The sequence below is a fragment of the Volvox carteri genome (assembly GCF_000143455.1).
Source record: "Volvox carteri f. nagariensis unplaced genomic scaffold VOLCAscaffold_56, whole genome shotgun sequence".
Lineage (NCBI taxonomy): Eukaryota > Viridiplantae > Chlorophyta > Chlorophyceae > Chlamydomonadales > Volvocaceae > Volvox > Volvox carteri.
Genome location: NW_003307599.1, coordinates 472687 through 492066, shown reverse-complemented (window position 1 = coordinate 492066; position 19380 = coordinate 472687). Strand labels below are relative to the sequence as shown.

The 19380-nt window shown below is 56.3% G+C and overlaps 4 protein-coding genes across 4 annotated transcripts in view; 2 read left to right on the top strand and 2 right to left on the bottom strand.

Annotated features, from left to right (window-relative positions):
- Window positions 1-1978: 1978 nt before the first annotated feature.
- Window positions 1979-5606, bottom strand: VOLCADRAFT_107019 (uncharacterized protein; the record flags this gene model as incomplete). The annotated part of the gene is made up of 5 exons (XM_002955918.1): window positions 1979-3168; window positions 3957-4185; window positions 4399-4457; window positions 4856-4995; window positions 5558-5606. The coding sequence occupies 5 exons, from the start codon at window positions 5604-5606 to the stop codon at window positions 2239-2241; spliced, it is 1407 nt and encodes a 468-aa protein (XP_002955964.1). The 3' UTR covers window positions 1979-2238.
- A 672-nt stretch (window positions 5607-6278) lies between these two features.
- Window positions 6279-10213, top strand: VOLCADRAFT_107018 (uncharacterized protein; the record flags this gene model as incomplete). The annotated part of the gene is made up of 5 exons (XM_002955972.1): window positions 6279-6465; window positions 6537-6612; window positions 6690-6749; window positions 6815-6945; window positions 7054-10213. Exons 1-5 carry the CDS (start codon window positions 6302-6304, stop codon window positions 10211-10213), a joined length of 3591 nt encoding a protein of 1196 aa, XP_002956018.1. The 5' UTR covers window positions 6279-6301.
- Window positions 10214-11363: 1150 nt separating this feature from the next.
- VOLCADRAFT_109989 (uncharacterized protein) lies at window positions 11364-14651 on the bottom strand. The gene is made up of 6 exons (XM_002955917.1): window positions 14303-14651; window positions 14039-14086; window positions 13894-13930; window positions 13360-13414; window positions 12612-12974; window positions 11364-12061 (listed from the first exon to the last, which is right to left on the bottom strand). Exons 1-6 carry the CDS (start codon window positions 14592-14594, stop codon window positions 11918-11920), a joined length of 939 nt encoding a protein of 312 aa, XP_002955963.1. The 5' UTR covers window positions 14595-14651; the 3' UTR covers window positions 11364-11917.
- Window positions 14652-15337: 686 nt separating this feature from the next.
- VOLCADRAFT_96921 (uncharacterized protein) overlaps window positions 15338-19380 on the top strand; it is a gene marked incomplete at both ends in the record, with an annotated part of 4923 nt that continues 880 nt past the window's right edge. Inside the window, 7 exons of the mRNA XM_002955971.1 lie at window positions 15338-15471; window positions 15924-16089; window positions 16769-16932; window positions 17568-17759; window positions 17868-17952; window positions 18631-18679; window positions 19035-19356. Coding sequence (XP_002956017.1) covers window positions 15338-15471; window positions 15924-16089; window positions 16769-16932; window positions 17568-17759; window positions 17868-17952; window positions 18631-18679; window positions 19035-19356 — 1112 coding nt within the window. The remainder of the gene's footprint in view (window positions 15472-15923; window positions 16090-16768; window positions 16933-17567; window positions 17760-17867; window positions 17953-18630; window positions 18680-19034; window positions 19357-19380) is intronic.

Genomic DNA, 19380 nt, shown 5'->3' with positions numbered 1-19380 from the left:
AAGTTCTCTCTTTGTATTCACACGGCGACGCATGATTGCCCGGGAACTTACGCCTCGTGTTAGGTAGCTCGCTCCTTGTTAGTTGCACCTGCGGGTACTGAACCAGTTATTAACCAACTTCCCCTTCTGTGAATACAGTTTCAGGACCAGTGAACCGCGACCGACCACCGCGTCTGTTGAACAGCCCTTCCAGTCGCCAACGCTGCCTCAATACTCCCATCACCATCACTTCGGTACGGTTCGGGGTTCCAGCCGACGACACCTGGGTTCGGGAATGGAATTTTGCGAATGGTTACTTGCAAAACTAAGCTGCATAACAATTAGGGTGCTTAAGTCCACGTCTACACCTTGGCCCGCAGACCTTGCACGTTAACCTAACCCAAAAACGCTGTATGCTCCCTCCCTTCGAAGCCCTCTGGTGGTAAACATCCCCCCCAACACAAATAGGATCTTTTGTCCTTTTTTCAGCACATCAAACAGGTACCAAACTGGAAACAGCGGTAGTAGGGCTAGCGCAAAGCCATTTTAAGCCGCTAAGTTACTTATTCCCCAACGCCGCGTGTTCCTGGGGCTATACGGCTTCCTTTCCCCTGCTTGATCAAAGCATAACAACACCGGCAAGAGTGGGCAGTCGCGGATGGGGAGAACAACGCCCTAGCCTTCCCATGTTCAACTGTCATTTCTCCATGTTATCTTTTTTTCCTGACGGAGTTCCTGTCTGGCCATGTCTTACACCACAGGCTGGTTGCCGCCCTCACCGGAGCGGCGAATCGGGGGCAGCTTCACTGATCGCCGACCTGCCGACTCTGGGCATGCCTACTCGTACGGCATCGCCAACGGTCACAACCAACGCATCCACAACACGCATGTCTTAATCTCGACGCGGAAACCATAATGGATGCATGACGTGGGACGCATGACGTGGACGAGCATTGGTTACCGCGTTGCATTGATGTGAACCTGTGAACTGTGCACACCGTGTAATGGCTGACGCGCAAGAGTGGCAGTTTTGGGGTTTTAAGTTTGCTGGGGGGGTAAATCTTCCCCCCGCGTGCATTTGCAAATGCATGGTGAGATTCGGCTTTGCTCGGCTATGTGGTATAAGTGAAGTGTATACCGTAAAACGCTATAGGCGTTATTTCGTAGGGCTCCAGGTTCCAGGATGTGTCGTACCTTCTGTTGATCCTTGAAGTAGTCAGAAGAGAAATGATTGGACAGTAGCCAGGGGCAGCAGGAAATGCCGTACACCATTTGCAGTAATCGCTTTGACTTGCAACATTCATCTATATCATATTGCTCGGAGGAGATAGACGCTCCTGTGTCGGCGTAGCTTATATTGCTTACTTGTGTGCTTATACAGCTAATAGCTTGATTAGGATGTATGAATGGAGTCACCTGTTAGACCGGTGGCTGTTGTCGGCCGTGAGTCGGAGCCCGTGGCTGCCGTACCAAGCAAGATCCAAGGAAATTTCATTGCCGTACCGTTAGCATTCGCACGCCCGGCTCTTACCCTATACTAGGGGAATTTAGGCTATATCTGAATGTATTGGGTCCATCAGGGGCGTCTCCGGCGTCATTACATTTCATAATCACCGGTACTGGGCACCATTCTTTTCCTGATGTGATTTTTGCAGGATTGTACACGTAGGAGGGGGCATTGGCGCATGGTAGGCAAAGTTGCAGTTGCCTATTCGGAACCCCAGCAGGTGCTTGATGCTTGACGGCAGCAGTGGAATTGCGCACTGTTGGCTCAAGGCGTGTGCGTGTATCTGATAAGATGATAGTTTTACTGTTTACCAAACTGCGTGTGTACTCATGTTTTATTGCGGGGATTCCGTTCAGCTTTCTAATTGATGTGGGTTGTGGTTCTAGCGAGCGTGGTGTCGTACCGTACTGAGCGATCTGCGCGGATCAGGATGTGAGGGGGGAGAGCATTGTTGGTTGGCAAGAGGAGTGTTGACAGTGGGTTAACAGTCAAGAATCCCGTATATGTTGTTAAAGGAAGTTATTTGTTCGGTCTAGGCAGCGTGTCTACATCCAACCTTTTACTTCTTATGTATCATGTGAGAACTCTGGTAAGCGACATGATGACAGCGATTGAAGGCTGACCGAAGTAAGCTTACATCGCAAAACACACACAAAAACTTTTGCATTCAATCAACCAACCCTGTTCCCACGATCAATGCTTGCCAAGCCGGAGGATCCGAGCCAAGGATCCGTCCTTCCCAACGTACTCCCTCATTGCAACCCCTGCACTGTTGCCGCTTCTGCTGCTGCCGCCACCGAGAGCACACGCAGCCGCCAGTTCTGAACAAGCGTCGTCGGAACAAAGTCCACACCTACCTGCTCCAAAGGGTCCCCGAAAAATAGCAACACCTTGTCTGTAAAGCTCTTCGGACCTTGCCACTCATCCTGATAGAAAAATTCATCGCACTCGACTGCCGCCAAGCAACTCCCCCCTAACCCCAGGCCCCTTTGGACAGTAGGAACATCCAAAAACTGCAGTTCCGAAGGCTGTGGTGCAGGTACTGCTGCTCCTGATGATGATGCAGGTGCTAATGATGGTGCAGCTACTGCTGATGATGTAGACGCTAATGATGGCGGTAACGATGATGATGATGATGATGATGTCAGCAGTGGCTGGCGTCGTGCGGCGGCGGCGACGGCGGCGGCGTCCTCTTCGCAGCAGCCCCGCCGCAGCACCTGCTGCCGCTCCAACAGCAACGACGACAAGCAGCGCGATACCGTGCGAGGCCATGCACCACCCTCCTCCGAGCGCAGCGCAACACTGCCGAGGATATCCGCAGGCCGATGCAGTTTCACCTGAAACAAGAACTCGCATCCGGCTTGGACCCTACCAGCCCCGGCCCCAGCCCCAGGCCCAGGCCCAACCCCAACCTCAGAAGAAACGCCCTCAGCGACACCCTGTGTATCTGTGCCTCCACCACCTCCCTGCTGCTGCTGCTGCTGCTGCCAGGGCTGCTCCGCTTCCTCCTCGTCGCCAGTCGCGACGGCCCCGTCCAACTCCATGACGGTCGGCTGGCTGACCATCCAGTCCTGCGGCCAGGAACCCGGATGGCTACCGAGGACTAGCTGATAGCGGCAGATGTAACCACCGGCAAGAAGGAGCTCCAGGAAGGGCAGCACCACGCTGCGGACCAGAACGGCCTCTGTAATGTGCGGGTCGGGGGTGTGGAGGATGTAATTGTAATGTTACAGAGTGGGAGGCTTCTGGGCCGCTTTATCACATTGTCAGTTCTACGATCATTTATCACCTTATAGCACCATCCACCACTACCACACTGTACTTCGCCATACGTAAGTCCAAGGCGGCGGATCCAGCCTTCAGGGACCCCTCCTCATCCATTCACCCGAACACCCGAAGAGACGGGGGGTTCGGCAATCGCCACCAATCCAGCGTGCGAATCTGGTCCATCAACTGTGACCTCAACTCCACATCTCAGCAGCTAGCCATAATCTCGCGCTCCCGACTACTTCGGGGGTCTCCCCGGGAATCGAACCCAGGACCTTAAACCGCTAATTACAGTAGTGTCAACCCAGACCAGAGGATGTGGCACCGGTGTATGGGGGGACTGTTGGTGTGTGTGAGGTAATGGGGTAATGAGGTAATGGGGTGAGATTATGTTAAAAAATAGGCCTCGAGGTTCAAAGGGAGCTGGGAGAGGCAGCAGGTGTGGGACGGGAGGCAAGCAGGGCGAGGGGGCCAGACAGGTAGGTGTTGCTATCCTATCCTAGAGATAATCTGATGGTGGGCAAAGCAAGGACAGGGTTAGACGTGCATGTATGTTTGCGTGTGCGGCCGTTAAGACAGCCTCCCCAGCAGACCCACCAGGTGCTTTTGCTGCTGCTGCTGCTGTTGCTGTTACTGCTACTGGTGCCACTGCCTCAGCCACCTGGCTGTCAGAGAGCCCATCTTGCGGCAGCGACGCCCCCACTGCATCCGACCCGGGTTCAAATCCCACTCTGCTCAGATTCTGCAGGAACTCCTTCGCCGCCTCCGTCGCAAAAGCCTCCCGATCCTCCGCGGCCGTTACGTGCCGGTAAACCACCTTCCAGAGGCAGTAGTGGATGAAATTGAAGTAGGCGCGGTTTGAGAGACCTCCGGTGTTGTCAGCGAGATCCGGGATGCGTGGCAGCTGCGCACGGTTGGCCTCCGCGTAATACCTGCCGTGGAGTACGGCACGGTATCCGTTAGACCGTTAGGAGTTGGTTGGTTTCGGCATGTCTCGGCGTCCTTAGAAGCCCCGGAAAAAACGTTAGGCATGTGGATGGTTGGGAGTTGGTTGATTATGACACGTGCCATAACCGCCAAGACGCGAATTTTATCCAAACAGGCGGTGAAAACGGACTACGAGGACTTCACAATACAATCCTTACTTGTACTCGCGTTCACGAAGCTTGAAGTTCTCCCGCTGGAAATCCTCCTCGTCCATTACCTGTACGGCAACGCACGAGCAGGCGTGGCCAATACTAAAACGCGTAGAAAGGCCAATACTAAAACGCGTAGAAAGGCCAATACTAAAACGCGTAGAAAGGCCAATACTAAAACACGAGCTGCTTCATGAATGGACGCGGTGCGCATTGAGCTTGACCAAAATGACGATTATCATACACCATCGTTTCAGACCCCTCCCGGCTCAGATCAAACACCACGCGATGCTCAGATCACGCGAGGCTCAGATCATTAAAACGCACACAAGAGTTGCAGCCCGCACTTCCTATGGGCTCTGCCAGCAAGCAGTGTGTCGTACCTGGGTAGCAACCCTCCCCCCCGCCCTTACCCCCAATACACCGTCGAAACAGACAGACAAACAGACAGACAGACATAAATCACCTGGAGATGTACCACGGACGAATACACGGCACGGGTGAGGGCCGCCGCCAGCTGGCCGGCCAAGGGACCGCTGCAGGGCGGCAACGGCAGCGGCTGCTGTGGCCGAGCCCGCGCCTGTTCACAGCCGAATGGTAGGACGCCTGAAGTGGCAAAGAAGAAAACATTCCCCAGGTGCGAAGTAGGGCTGGTGGTTACAATATATCCAATTGGCCAGGAAGAGTTTACTTTCGGGAGAAAAAAAGCGTCTGGAAAGTGAAAAACCCGAAAAATTTGGCTCTGATGGGTCAGAATTCAAGCCCGGCCTTGGTACTGCGGAGGTCGTTAAGCACGGCATGAGCATGGAGCGAGCCAGCCAACAGGCTGTTTCGGGGGGATGTCGGTAAAGCAGTAAACTAAGCGCTGCTGCAGCTATGTACGACCAAGTAGTTGCCGTACGGTTGGGACAGAGATCCGAGGATATGCGTGAATAGCCCGCAGTGAAAATTGGGGACGAGCTAGGCACTGAGTAGTACTTGTTCGAATTATTGTGAAAATTGTGGATCTGAGATCCCGTAGGTAGGATTTCGTTGTCCAGCGGTGCGTTGGCGAGTTTTGCGGCTGCGGATTTCTTTCCTGCTGTGCCAAATTGTGGACATGGGCCTCCGCTTACATGCCATGCAATGTTGCTTATGCTCAGACCCGTCCTTGTTGTTGCTCACCCACCGTATCCGCCCAACACTGCGGCGCTGGCCGCCAGAAGCGACCCGCCCATGACTCGCCGCGTGACTCGTGCCGGAGAAAGAGCTTGTCCGCTGGGTTCTTTTTTGTTCTGCCTCCCTATGCCGCTTGTGATTCCTGACTCCGTCCCGGAGCTCGTCAGGGTATCCTCTGAATTCCCAGCCACGTTTCGGACAGCTAGCTGAAAGTTTGGCTCCCGGAGTCGTCGCACAAACCGCGATCTGGGCGTTACACTTTTTTTTCGGAGTGTACTTGCGGAATGCGCCTTCCGCAGCACGGACATTGCAAGGTTTAGTCCAGATTCAGCATTCCAGCGCGTTTTCGATGACAACATCCTTCTGCAGTAAAAGGCTCCACCTAGGGTAGTCTACTCGCTACGATACGGTCCCGGCCCGGTAAACGAACAACGAATCCTAAGGTAACTTGCCGCAAAACCGTAGCACAAATGCTTTATTCTAGGTATGGTTGTTAAAAGGGATTCAAGGATAGGAAACTTCGCATTTTCAGAGCAAAACACGTAATCACCTCTTGCAAATCAAGTTTTCCACATCTTAAAGCATTTCAGTTAACATAAACATAAACGTCAAATAAAAATGGACACTACACCTTAACAAAGTCCTTGCATTGTGCTTACTGCCGTACACATTAAAGAGTGCTGGGGAAAAATTTGCTCCGTCGCTGTCACACGTATTGACGAACCCCCACACGAACGAGAACGTACAAGGCTAAATGGCCGTTGAGATTAGCCAAGGTGTTTGCGACCTATGCGGAGCGCCTTCAGACGCAAGCCTGCAAGAATGCAACTGGCTGACATGTACATATCAGCACTGCGAAGGCGGACTTTATCATCAAGAATGTTTGGAAAAGTATTTGAAGTCCAACAAGCTGGAAAAGTGGGTTGTTGCGGCGCGAATGTTTTGCACAATAGGTTGTGTTGCCAAAACGTAGCCCCTTGGTCTCGCAGGAATCGCAAAACTGGTTTCAAATGCCCCCGGGGTTGTGGAAAGGGGACGCGGTTCGACCAGGCTTGCCCGGGACGGGTAAGCCCTTGAGGATCTGCATGGCTTTGCCGGTGCTGGTTGATATGTACTAACTATGTTAAACGTTACTCCTTTAGATCGACAAATCTCATCCTATACATCCACGCAACGAGGACAAGAAGAAAACAAAGCTTGCGGTACGCTCGTGTGCTACGTTGCTGCCATTGTTGCACATATTGAGCCCTAACCCGCCGATCAACAGGCAGTTGTCGTGGAGCCTCAGCGTCCCGCCAAGCCATCTGCGCCCCCAGCGCAAAATGGAAAAGCTGCAAAAACAAAGGAAGAAAGCAAGGCGGACGCTCCCAAAGACTCCAAAAGTGCAGCGCTCATAAAGTGAGTCCGTTCTATGCTGTGCTCTGGTGATCGCGTGGTGAACGATGCGGATAGAGGAGGCCCCGAACTTACCTCTTGAACGGTGCTTCGTTGGCCTTCCCCCTGCAGACCGGCGCCAACCGCCAAGCCAGCTGCGGCTATTGCTGCGACGCCATCCGCAACGGCCACAGGGCAAAAAGCGGTGCGCAAGGAGATACCGGCGCTACCGCCGCGCCCGGAGGTCGTAACCAAGCAGAAACTGGTAGAGCTAGCGGCACAGGCGCGGCGCGAGCTTGGGCTATCCGCGCCGAGCACCTCTCTGGCGAGTCACGGCTCTAAGGGGGACCTCCAGGGGCTCGTGAGCTCGTCGGCCGGGCCATCCAAACCAGCCGGCACGACTGCCGCATCGGCATGGGGTAAACCTTCGGGACCATCTGCAGAGCCCGCGGGCCTCAGTCCTCAGCCAACCATGATGTTGCAGTTGCCACAGCTTCAACAATTGCTTCAACAAGCAACAGTGGGAAAGAAGCAGACAGCAAAAACAACGCCGGTTGCGGCAGCGAGCGCACCGACGCAAGCAGCACCGAAAGCGGCACCACCGGTGCCCCAGCCTGTTACTCCCCCCCCACCCGTATGGCCAGCACTAGGGACGGCGCAGTCGTCAGCAGCAGCCCTGTTCTCCTCCTCCTCTGTACCATCCACGCAAGTCGCTTCCCGGGAACTAACACCCCGGCCAGGGTCCCCCCCATCCGCCTGGGGGTCAACCTTAGCAACGGCCTCCTCTTCCGCACAGCAGCAGCAGTCATCCATGCAACATCCACAGCAGGCTGCCACATCTGCCGCATCCTCATTGAACTCCACAGCATCAGGGTCACGTTTGCACACCCCGGGTTCGTCCTCCGCTGCCGCCGCCACCACCGCGACAGCGGCGTTGGTCGGACCTTCCACGTCAGGGTCCAGCACCCCGGCTGCGCAAGGGCCGTCCTCTGTCGCGTCGGTCGTGCCATCAGCACCTGCATCAGCAGCGGCGGTGGTGGCGTGTGCATCCGGGCCAGGCTCCGGGCAGCAAGGGTCCATACCTGAGGCAGCAGTGGGGAGTTTTTCAGGGGCAGCGGGCAACAGCAGCAGCGGAAACCTGCGGGCAAGCTTGAGTGCATTAGAGCCGCATCCGGGGTCGGCGGGTGCGTCAGCGGCACCGTCGGTTGTTGGTCCGTCGCCGTCCGCACGAGCCGGGTCGCAACTTGTGGGTGCGGACTTCATTGATGAAGAAGCCAAGGAACCGAAGCTCACAAAGGCTCAAAAGAAGAATTTCAAGCGTGCGGAGAAAAAGAAGTTGCCGCTGAGCGCGTCCGTGGACCTGCAGCCCGGCGGTTTTGGGGAGATGATTGCGCAGGAGGCGTCTGAGGGCCTCCTGAGATCATCCATCGACTGTGGCGCGATTGGCATTGGTAGTGACAGGGGTAACGGCTCCCGGCTTACATCAGGGGCCGCGGCGGGCTGCCGCACCGGTAGCAGCCGGCTGGCCGACACGGGTGCGCCATCCACTAGCGGTCGCGGTGCCGTCGGAGGCAGCAGCAGCGGTGGGCATGAGCGGCAAGCGTCCCACGGGTCCGAAGACCCCGAGCAGTCGCACATCACTGAGGGGGAGGCGGCCGCCGTCATGGAGGAGCTCTGCATTAATTGCATCGTCGCGCGCAAGGTCCTGTCGCTCATAACCCAGTTGCAGCGCTTGGGCGCGTTGGAGTATGTGGCGGCGGCGGCGGTTCAGCGCCACGGCAGCAATCTGCTAGCCGCGCTGGAGTGGCTCCTAGTTGCGGGTGGGGACGCAGCTAATGCGCCGCCGGGCGTGGTGCTGGCCGCGGCGGCGGAAAGCGCCTCCGCGGCGGAATCGGAGATTGACATCTCTGAGGAGCTGGAGCAGCTGCACGACCTGCAAGCCGCCATGGGTGTCCCGACTGAGCTCCTGCAACAATGCGTCGTGGACTGCAACGGCGACGTGCAAACCGCAGCGAACACCGCAATGGAGCGAATGCTGTCGGCGCCCGCGGCCGCAAGTTCCGGAGCAGCACTAGCCACCACCTCCGCTGCCGCCGGCGGCTCAACGGCAGGCGCAATGACGGGAAGCTCGCGCGGCGGCGCTGCCGCGCCTCGCGTGAGCAACGGCAGTAGCAGCCTGCTCGGTGGCGGGCAAGGGAACGGCCTTGGTCTGCACGGCTCCGCATCATTCTACTCCATCAGCTCGCTAGACGGTGCTGGAAGCCTTCCGGACGGCGAGGTTGCCACGCTCAAGCAGCAGCAGCAGCAGGGGCTGGTGTCCTTAAAGCCGACGCCTCAGCAACAACCGCAGCAGCAGCAGCAAGCACGGAGCAGCCATTTTGGCGTTCGGCTACAGGACCCGCCGGAGACGGAGTGCAGCGCAAGCGCCAGCGGTGGGTACGGTGTGGGGGACACGGTCACGGAGGGATTTCTGCGGGGAGGTGTGGTGTTGGGCGCGTCGGGTTGGCCGAACGGCTACCTGCGGGAATCAGCACCGCCGGGGTTCGGTTCCGGAGCTGGAGCGGGTTCTGGCCCCGGTGCAGGCGCCGTTGGCCGCAGCACCAGCCGATTGCTGCACTGGCTCCGCGACGAGCCGGGGCGAGCGGCTGCGCTTGAAGAGGAGGAGGAGGACGCGGCGGCGGCGGCGGCCTCAGGTCTGGCGAGCAGGAGCGGTGCTCCGGAGCTGTTCGCATGCGACCCGGTCGTCAACTCGCCCTTCTCAGCCGCGCACGGCGGCGGTGCGACGCGCGTTCGGGGCCCGTCAGCAGACAGCGTCACATCACCCTCGCTCGCGTATTGGCTGGGCGGCAACGGCTACCATCGTAGTACCGCCGGGTCTGTAGGTCCGATAGGTCCCGGCAGCTCCGCTGGCGTGTCGGGTGGCGGCGGGATAACCACTACTGGCGGCGGCGCGCTGGACCCGTACAACGGCGGCGGCGGCGGCGGTGCCAGTCATGGCAACTTCTCTTTCATGTCTTCGCTCAGCAAACCGCCGTCTGCGAGCCCCCAGGGCGGTGTCCTTGACCTGCTGGGAGGAGAGGGGTACCAGAGCAGGTGGATGAGCCTGGGCACCTTGGCAGCCCACTCGCGGCAAGACCACCCGTCAAATCCTGCGCTGCTATTTGGCGGCGCCACGACGACGACGACGACGACGGGGGGTCCCCCGCGGGAGCTGGCGGAGCAACAGATGCCTCACTCCACCGAGGGCGAAAACGACCTGAGCGCGATTATGGCCCTCATCAACGTCCGCTGACACCGCCGTACTGCCTGCTCGACCTTCTGCCGATGCTGCCGGTGACGCCTACGCCTAACCCAAAACTAAGCGTGGTGTGTGTATATGTGTGTTGTGTGTGTGTGTGTGTGTGCCCGCTGACTGCGCTGTATTCCCGACAGTTTTCAATGGCTGACCTGTTACCGTAGCCTGGGAAGACGTGTCGACATGCGTGGCCACACCCTCCTTGGCGGAGCGAAGTGACCCTTGGGCCCCTTTGTGTTGCTCTAAAAAACGAGCGCCGTGTGCGTTTTGTTGTTTGTTGGCAATTTTTCGTGTGTTTCCTCCTGCTCTGTGTGTATGCGTTCCCCTGTGTACGCGCAATGATCTAATCGTGTTAACAGTGAGAGAGCGGCTCTCTCGCCGCTTCCATTTTGTGTGCGAGGATGTGTCCCTTCCGCCCCAGAGCATTGCTGGGCGCGCAAGAGCCTGGGCGCGGCTTTCGCCTTGACAATTGCTGTTGTAGTGCGGTTGTGTGCGTGGATGTGTGTTGTGTGTTGGGATTCGAACAGGGAACCAGTCGTGCCTTGGGAACATGTGGACGGAGAGCTCCTAGTGTGGCAGTCAGACAGGTAATAGTTGGAGCGCATTCAGGGCATATCCGAATACTCAGCTCCGCTTTTAAGGTGCAGGCTCGGGAGGCCCGGCGTATGGCTAAATGCGACAGGTGGCGGCTTTAGCGCAGGATGCGTGCGTTGTGTGTGTTGCTGCGGCGTGAAAAAAAGGTTGTTCTCTACTGTTAGCGCCAGCTGAGGGCGCGTGGAAATCGTTTCAAGCCTGGCAATTTTCAAGAGCGAAGTGCAGCCAAGGACCCGGGCTGTCCATGCCCTGATACGATATGATGATACGGGTTGAGCAGAAGTTGAGCGTGGCGCGTATGTACGTATGTATGCTCCGGCATCTTGTCTTTGTGTGAGTTTCGCATGTTTTGGCAGACTTCCTTCCGGATCGAACAAAAAAGAGATGCGGCAGCGGCAGCTGCCGAAGGCAATATAGCTGAGGGTGCGGTTTACCTGTCGTCCTGGAAGGGAGGCGGGTGAACCTGAACTGAGAAGACTTTCCTGCTGTGCAAGGGCTTATTCGTCTCGACGTTGGACGAGTCACAACAAACCGTCGGACGTGGGACATGAATACTGCCAATCTTGTCACAAGGAATCTACAAACGTGCACAGCACGATCCCCGCTGCAAGGAAAATTCATTATGTACCCCATGCCGCCGTTTGGCATTCTCCAGCTGAATTACTACAGACATGCACATATAAATACCACAAGAAGATATTATTTTAATTGTCGGAACAGTCAGTCAGCAGGTATAATTAGCGTTTACCATCTCACACGTTGTTGATCACTAACGCTCAACTACACCTAACTCGCTCAACTAAAACTAACTCGCTCAAAGTACTTCCAAAACTGCGAAACTATCCCTACTGCCCTGGATATGGCAATCAGCCGCGTCGCACAGCGTTCCGCTCACTTTGCCACCACCTCTTCGCACACATTTGCCAACCGTGGCGGCAGTTGCCGACTGAGGGGCAAAGCCATGTCTCCTTGTTAACCACCCATCATCCTAATGATGCTCATGATCGTCAGAGCAAAAGGTGGCTAGCACCTGGATATGGTTGCAGTTCATCGCTGCAAAAGGTGAGTCTTAAGTCTTGAGTAGACAATTTCCGGCGTGTTCGTGCATCACCTGCCCGCTGCTTTCGCAGTGCGCGCCGCGACAGCCTCTTCGTACAGTGACGCCTGCTTGGCTGTCGCCCTCACAGCAGCAGCCTGCCAGCGCGGCGGCGGTCTGCTGAGCAGCTCCGAAAGCACCGTCTTGCTCTCCTTCTGCACGTCCGTACAACATCAAACGGCTAAAGCAGCAGGAGGCTACGGACACGCGGTTACGGAGCCGGTGACTAAAGGCCGGCCCCAGCTGGGTACACTCCCTTTTCCAACATTCGGTCCGGGGGCATACAGAAAGAGGTAAATCAACAAACTTATTGTGTACGAATGTGATATCGAGTTTATGACCGCCCTAGCGCCCTTCTGAGGCAAGCCGAAGTGCCATTCCCTCCTACGTCACACCACATCACACCACATGCTCTCATACCACATGCATTCGTTCTTTGATCTCGCTGCGTTTTCGCTCTTGCACTCACTGGGAGAGGCTGTACCCAGTTCGAAGACACCAAGGTGGCATCAAACCGCGTGCGAACCCAAGGAGAGCGGCTTTTTTGGTAACATTGTCGTCAGGTGATTCTTATCCTAAAGTACCCTTCACAAACCGTCCAACAAGAATTTGGAAAAAGAGCCGACCCAAATCCGAAACCCGGTTGGACCGAGTACAATCATAACCACCGTCATCATCTACAACCGATCCAGGTTCGATACCTACCACTGTCTTGCTAAGCATGACGGCCTTGAGCGCCATTCGCTCCTCTCCGCTAAGGTCCGCATGTGTGCCCATCCTCCGCAATCGTTGCTGCCGTGCCTCGTACATGATAAGCGCGGACGCTACGGATATGTTGAAGGATTCCACCATGCCGGTCATGGGGATGATGGCGCACGCGTCCGCCGCTGCTACCGCCTCCTCGCTCACACCAAACTTTTCATTCCCCAGGATGAACGCCGTGGGACGAGTCCAGTCCACCTCCTCTATCGTTATGGCGCTCTGAGAGAGATGCGTCGTGATGATTTGGTAACCTGCGGACCGCACTGCAGCCAGGCACTCAGCAGTGCTGTCCCACATCTTCACGTCCTGTGCGGGGGCGATGACGACAGTGCGGCCGGCGGACACCAAAGGCAGCGGAATTTAGCGGAACAGGGGGACAGCACCACATTACGCAGTTGTACAAGTTACAAGTTACAGGTGCCGCACGTTACAAGTGCGAGGGGGGGGGATCCATCAATACCGTCATCATACGTAGTTGTATGAGAGGCTGACAGGAGCCGACAGGAGCCGATAGGAGCCGACAGGAGCTGCCACTGGCTGGCGGCAAAAGGACTCCGGGAGGCGGGCAGGGCCAGACAGAGGCCCTTAGGCCCTAGGCCCCTAATAACACTGTGAGAGCCCCCAGCCAGCTACTTCCAGCTGCTCAGCAGCAGAACCACAGACCCACGGGGCACGGGATCCTCTGGCTCACCAGCCACTTATCCGCCCCCGCAGCTGTGCGTTGCGACACCTTGTACTTGACGTCCCTACCAGCGCAGGAGCGATGGGCGGCGGTTAACGGGAACGGGGGGTTAATCAAAGGGAAAACACAAACGAGCCCAAATGCTAAATCTGCTGAGCCCCGGGTTGAATTGGGCCGACCCCTGGCTTGAAACTAGGTGCAGTATCAAATGGGGCAGCTTGAATCGCTGGCTGGGTCGATTAGCCAAGAGGCTGAAATGAGAGCACTCCTGAGCGCGTTGCTGCATTGCGAAACTGTGGTTACGCCATAGCTAAGAAAAACTTCGCCTTGTAGTTGTAAAAGTCGTAAAGTTTGACATCGAGACGTGGGTACCCAGCAGCTCCCCACCCACACCTTCGCCTGTGCGGCCAGATATGCAGCCTGTGCCGCAGAGACGAAGAGGACCCTTTTAATCCTTAAGACGCCCCACAACATTCTTAAGACTTCTTCAGACGCCTTTTTAGCCTAGAGTAGATTGGGTGAAGAAGGCGAAACCCGACCTACCCCCTGTTGATGCAGTGTACGGCGCCATAGCCCAAAGCTACGCAAGCAACAACGTAAAGGAACGGTCAGCACACAAAAGGCGACTGCTCCTGGACTTGTTTGTTTAGCAGTCCAGGTATAGCTGCAGCCAGGCATGCGCCCTCACCATCCGCTGTACGACAAACTGCCGCCAGGTTACCCATGTCGTACAGACCTGTACATACAAGCAGTACATTCCGGTGGTGGGTGTGGAGTTGAAGGTGAAACGGTGAGATTTTACGAAGGAAAAAGCTTTTGGAAAAACGGAGCCTGATAGCAAATACCCAAATGTACGAACGCTCCACAAGTCTTGTCTGGCTGTACGGCGTGCAAAAAAACAACAGGCCACGCGTGAAAAACGTTACATCCTCCTCCCCTTCTTCCCCCTTACCCTCAACGATTGGTAGCACTGAAAACGTGCGATTTTGGACAACGCTCTCAATCCTTTGAACACGTTCTTCCAAAGCAAAGGGCGCTAAAAGTCTCACGACGGTGGCCGCATCGACAACCTTGCCGTCTTCAAGAACAAATTCATTCGAGTAGGGAAAGCCCACATCCTGTGTTGAAACTGGCTGTAGGGACCTATGGCGGCTCCCTAGGGCGATGTGTGTGCAGGATTGCTGCCGCCGGAATAACGATTGGCCATGGATGCATCTTCGGGAGGATAAATCTCTGGTATTCATCTTTTTAATAATCTACAGTCCTTTTGAACCAATCCGTCCGAAGCGACTGCTAAAATTGATAGATGACGGCTCAATGAAAGCATGCTGACATATATCAGGCGCTATAGTTTGCAAGTCTGTGCGCTTTGCGGGAATTTGCACTATTACACAAGAATGCTACAAAGTGCCAGGGAGTACGACGCGTTAACCGTCTCGTCAGCTCTTGAAACGCAAAAAGGCTAGCTCTTCTATTTATTAACTTCCACGTTTTACTCTGTACCTTGAAATTTATGTCAAACATTATTAGTGCGCAAAAGCTTTCGGCTGTGCCACTTAGATAGGTTGCCGCACAAGCGACTCTTCAACGCCTAACAAATTCGAGTTGAAAATATCAGTCTGTCATATTTTCTCAAGAAACGTTTTGAGCATTGTGTCAAACAGTCAGATGGCTTAGCGGCTACGGTGATTCTGAAGGACTAAGAAAGAAGGAGCCATCTGCTGCAAGTGGCTAGTGACTATCGTTTATTTGAACAAACAACTTTAGCACTGAGTCGCCGGTCAGGCGTCTATCCACATGAACCGCAAGACATGGAATGCTAATCCCAGCAGGGACCTAAGCTACACGAGTCTTGTGATAGATGAGCAGGTAATGACGAATATGGTATTGGCTGCGGGGCACCAACGACCCGCTTGTCCCACCTGATTGGCTCTGCCTCGCTATCCATACTACTGCTGCTGACTGCCCGCCTGTCCGTTCCCCTCAGAACCGCTCCCAACATTCGCACAAGATCACTGATTCGGCCCGCTTCCACGCCAGACCCGTCAACGGCAATATAGCAACAGTAGTCCCGAACATCGAGGAGGATGGCGTGCGTGACTCACTCCCCAAGTTCCTACGGTGAGTTAACGCACGCCAAGAAGTATGTGCCCTTAAGAACAAGGACAACAACATCAAAAACAACTATAACTACAACTACCTAAGGAATGCCAGCTCCTCAGCTTTTCCCACCATCCCGACCACGCACCTCACCCCCCGTCCCCGCATTAACGATGTACTCCCCCCTCCCTCCCGCGCCAGCCTCCCCCACCATTCACACCTCCCCCATCCAGCCACCTCAAACCCGACTCCAGCCCCGCAACAGCCCCCCGCCCAGGCTGCAGGCAATATGGCCCCCATCTCCCACCACCACGATTGCAAAAACATCAAAACTAGTAGCACCAGTACCAGTACCATCACCTATCAATCCCATTGTTGACCCTCAACCCTGAGCCCACCTAAACCCGCGCACATGATTGCTTAATCGCTTAAATCCCCGCCTTCCGCCATTTTTATCGCCTCCATCGTACTAGGGTGGACACCGGCACCCGCACCGTGTTTCGGGACTCCTTCTACGCGCCCAAGGAGGGCATTGAGGACTTTGTTGAGGATGACAGGCGCCCCTTCACCTCCATTCGCTCCTTGCCCCACATGGCCCTGAACGAACTCGCATCGGAGGATACCCGCATTCGGAAACTGGTGCGCGTGTGTGTCTGTGTGTCTGCATGTGTGTGTGTGTTTTGGGGCGGTCGGGGAAATGGGGGGAGAGGGGGAAGGGAAATCTTATGCAATAAGCAAAGGGTTGCTGCCTAAGCCAGAGGGGGGGTGAGGGGCCCGCACGGCGGGTGTGGGTTCAGCTGGCCTCCCGACTTTCATAAACCTCCCACACGCGGTTGGCGCCGCGAGACGCAGACCGATAGACCGACAAACAGACTGACTGACCGGTTCCTAACTGACAATTAGGCAGACAGGCAGACAAACAGATAGACAGACAGATAGACAGACAGGTAGACAGACAGCCAGGCAGACCAGGTTGATGAACCAAGGGACTGAGTGGCGTCCGAGCCCCTCGTTCGTCGTTTTGATCTGAGTAGGACTTGATCGTCACCTGGTTGGACCTGTGCTCTAAGGAGACCCTTTGCCCGCGTGCATGAAGAAAATTAACGGAAACAGATAAATGGATAGATGGATAGATAGATAGATAGATAGATAGATAGATAGATAGATAGATAGATAGATAGATAGCAATATTCGAGAGAACAGCTTGGCCTTGTGCGCTTTGTAGTGAGTAAAACCGTGTTGTACGGTATTATGCGCATTTACCTAGCGCCCTGCCCCCTCCGCCTCTCTCCTGTACACAAACCAACACGTGTTGCAGAAACCGCCGTACGAACACGTCTTGGGTCCTGGTTCGTACAACTCCGATCCTCTGGGTGAGCGGGCCACGGGGCCGCTGACCGTGACTCCAGGGGAGGTCCACCACACAGTGCAGTACGCACGTGACCCTCGGCGGCCCTCGGCCGTATTCTTGTCCCCGATGAGGTGGGTTAGGACGCGTGTCTATATGTATGTATGTACGTATGTATGTACGTACGTATGTATGTTTGTGTGTGCGTGTGTGCGTGTTTATTAGTGACCTGAGCCGCGATTCGAGAACTGCTGATGGTGGTTTTCGCTGGAAGGTGGCTTCACGCGAGCCGGGGGCGAGCCGCGAGTAGGCACCTGCGACGTCGTGCCACATGATTGGACTTCTCCAAAGCAACCGGATAGAGACGTAGCCCTGTAGCCCCCGGTATAGGGTTCATCATCACGTAGATGTTGATAGTAGGAGAGGAGTGATGATGTGTCAGGAGGCCGTGTGTGTGTGTGTGTGTGTGTGTGTGCCGTCCAACCCCCCTCCACACACAACTGTCCACACAACTACCACCCCTTCCCGCCCCATAACGTCCTCACAAACACAATCCCATCGGGCGCCCCACCTCACCCCACCCCACCCCTACCCCACCCCCACCCCAACCTCACCCCTACCCCACCCTAGCCTCACCTCACCCTACCCCACCCCTACCCCACCCCTACCCCACCCCTACCCCACCCCTACCCCACCCCCACCCCAACCTCACCCCTACCCCACCCTAGCCTCACCTCACCCTACCCCACCCCTACCCCACCCGCATCAGAGGTCGCACCGCCACGGAGATTGCCACAGCGGCCGTCTCCCCTCCCATCGTGAGCCGCATGTCCGAGCCCGACTTCACCTACTGGACCAGCAAGGGCTGTTGGGCCCCACGAGAGGAACGAATCATTGAGGCGGACCGCTGGGGCAAGAACGCCAGGGAGGTCAAACCACCCGCGGAGGAGCGACCGCAAAGGTACGTCGTGCGATCGTGCCAGCACGGTTTTAACGGCATCTAACACGGCATCTGATATAGCATCGCGTCGAATCACTCCATCACCACCCTGTTTGGCTGGTTTCGCAGTGTCTACACCCCCCAAGTCACCATCGACGGCCACCCGAACAGCTGCGACGCCTACACCAGCGCCCGGGAGACACCGGCCTACAAGGTGGCCTTCTCCTCGGGGCTGCCCCGGACCTTGGCCCTGCCGCTGGGGCTGAAACCCGATACCCGGCTGCAGGTGGGAGTGTGAGTGTGTATATGTATGTGTGTATGTGTGTATGTATGTGTGTATGTGTGTATGTATGTGTGTATGTATGTGTGTATGTGTGTATGTGTGTGTGTGTGTGCATGGCGCGGCGTGGCGTGGCGTGGCGTGAGGCACGTTGTGAATGTGTGTAAGTGTGTATGTATGTGTGTGCGTGTTTTACTGGTGACCTGAGTCGTGTGGGCAGGAACTGGCTGGAGCCCGGCACACGAGTAACGACTTGGTGGGTGTGTATGTTCTCGCGTGCCTGTCTGCATTCATTCATAGTCGCGCTTGGGTTTCCTCCGTTTTTGGGGGTTCATTTTAAGCCCCCTTGTTGCCCTCGAGCGGCCCTTAGGGGGCTCTGGGGTAACCACCATCGCCAACGGACATCACTAACCCTAAGCCCCATTTCCTCAGCCCACTCCACCTCGCCTGATTCCTGCGCTGGGACCCGATTTTTTTGACCTAACCTGACCTAAGTTGTGACATGAGTTGATTTAACCTGAGCTGAGCTGAGCTGGACGAGGTTGCTCCAGATCTGATCTGACAGCTGAGCTGACGTCACCTCGCCGTGTGACTGGTGGTTGGTGGTTGCAGGTGAAGCGTTACGACGACATCACGGCCGCCAAACCCGATGTGGGGCCAGGTGGGGCCGCTTACTCGGGGGAGACATGACAACATCTGTGTGAATGTATGTATGTATGTATGTATGTATGTATGTATGTATGTATGTATGTATGTATGTATGTATGTGTGGCTAATAAGACATGCGCTGTGCGACAGTGCTTACACGCATGTTGCACCTAGCTGCAGGTGCAGGCAGAGGTCGCACTGCGAATGCCCGCAATCTGGGGGCGCATGTGAGTGTGCGTGTACGTGTGTGCATGTACATGTGTTTTCGTGTGTCGGATCCACCCGGTCCGCTCCCCCCAGACCCATATCGCCCACCCTCTAACCCCCTGGTCTGCCCCGCGCCCTCAACCTCCCCGTTGCGCTTACAGGGTCGTACAATCCCGAGGCGCCGCGGCTGCGCTCCACCAACTCAGCGTACGAAAGTGCGGATCCGTACTACTCCTTGGCGTCGGGCACGCCGCCGCCGCTGGGCTCCAACGATTCCGCCGGCGGGGCCCTCAGCAACACACCGCTAGCGAACCTCCTGCCGCCGCAGCTGCAGCAGCAGCTGGCCGCCGCCGGCACACTGGCGCTGCTCGCGCCGCCGACGTCGTCGGCGCCGAGCACGCCTCACGGCGGCGGCGCGCCGTCACGCCACGGCTTTGCGTCGCTGGCGCCTGGAGGCTCGGCCGCCGGACCACGTTCCGCACCGTCGAGCCCCAGCGCGCAGCGAGC

Coding starts and splice junctions, on each gene's coding strand:
- VOLCADRAFT_109989 (XM_002955917.1), bottom strand. CDS start 14,594: ATGAATACCAGAGATTTATCCTCCCGAAGATGCATCCATGGCCAATCG. Junction 13,931..14,038: donor AGTTTGTCGTACAGCGGATG/GTGAGGGCGCAT, acceptor TTGCTTGCGTAG/CTTTGGGCTATGGCGCCGTA. Junction 12,975..13,359: donor CGGGGGCGGATAAGTGGCTG/GTGAGCCAGAGG, acceptor GCCCCCGCACAG/GACGTGAAGATGTGGGACAG.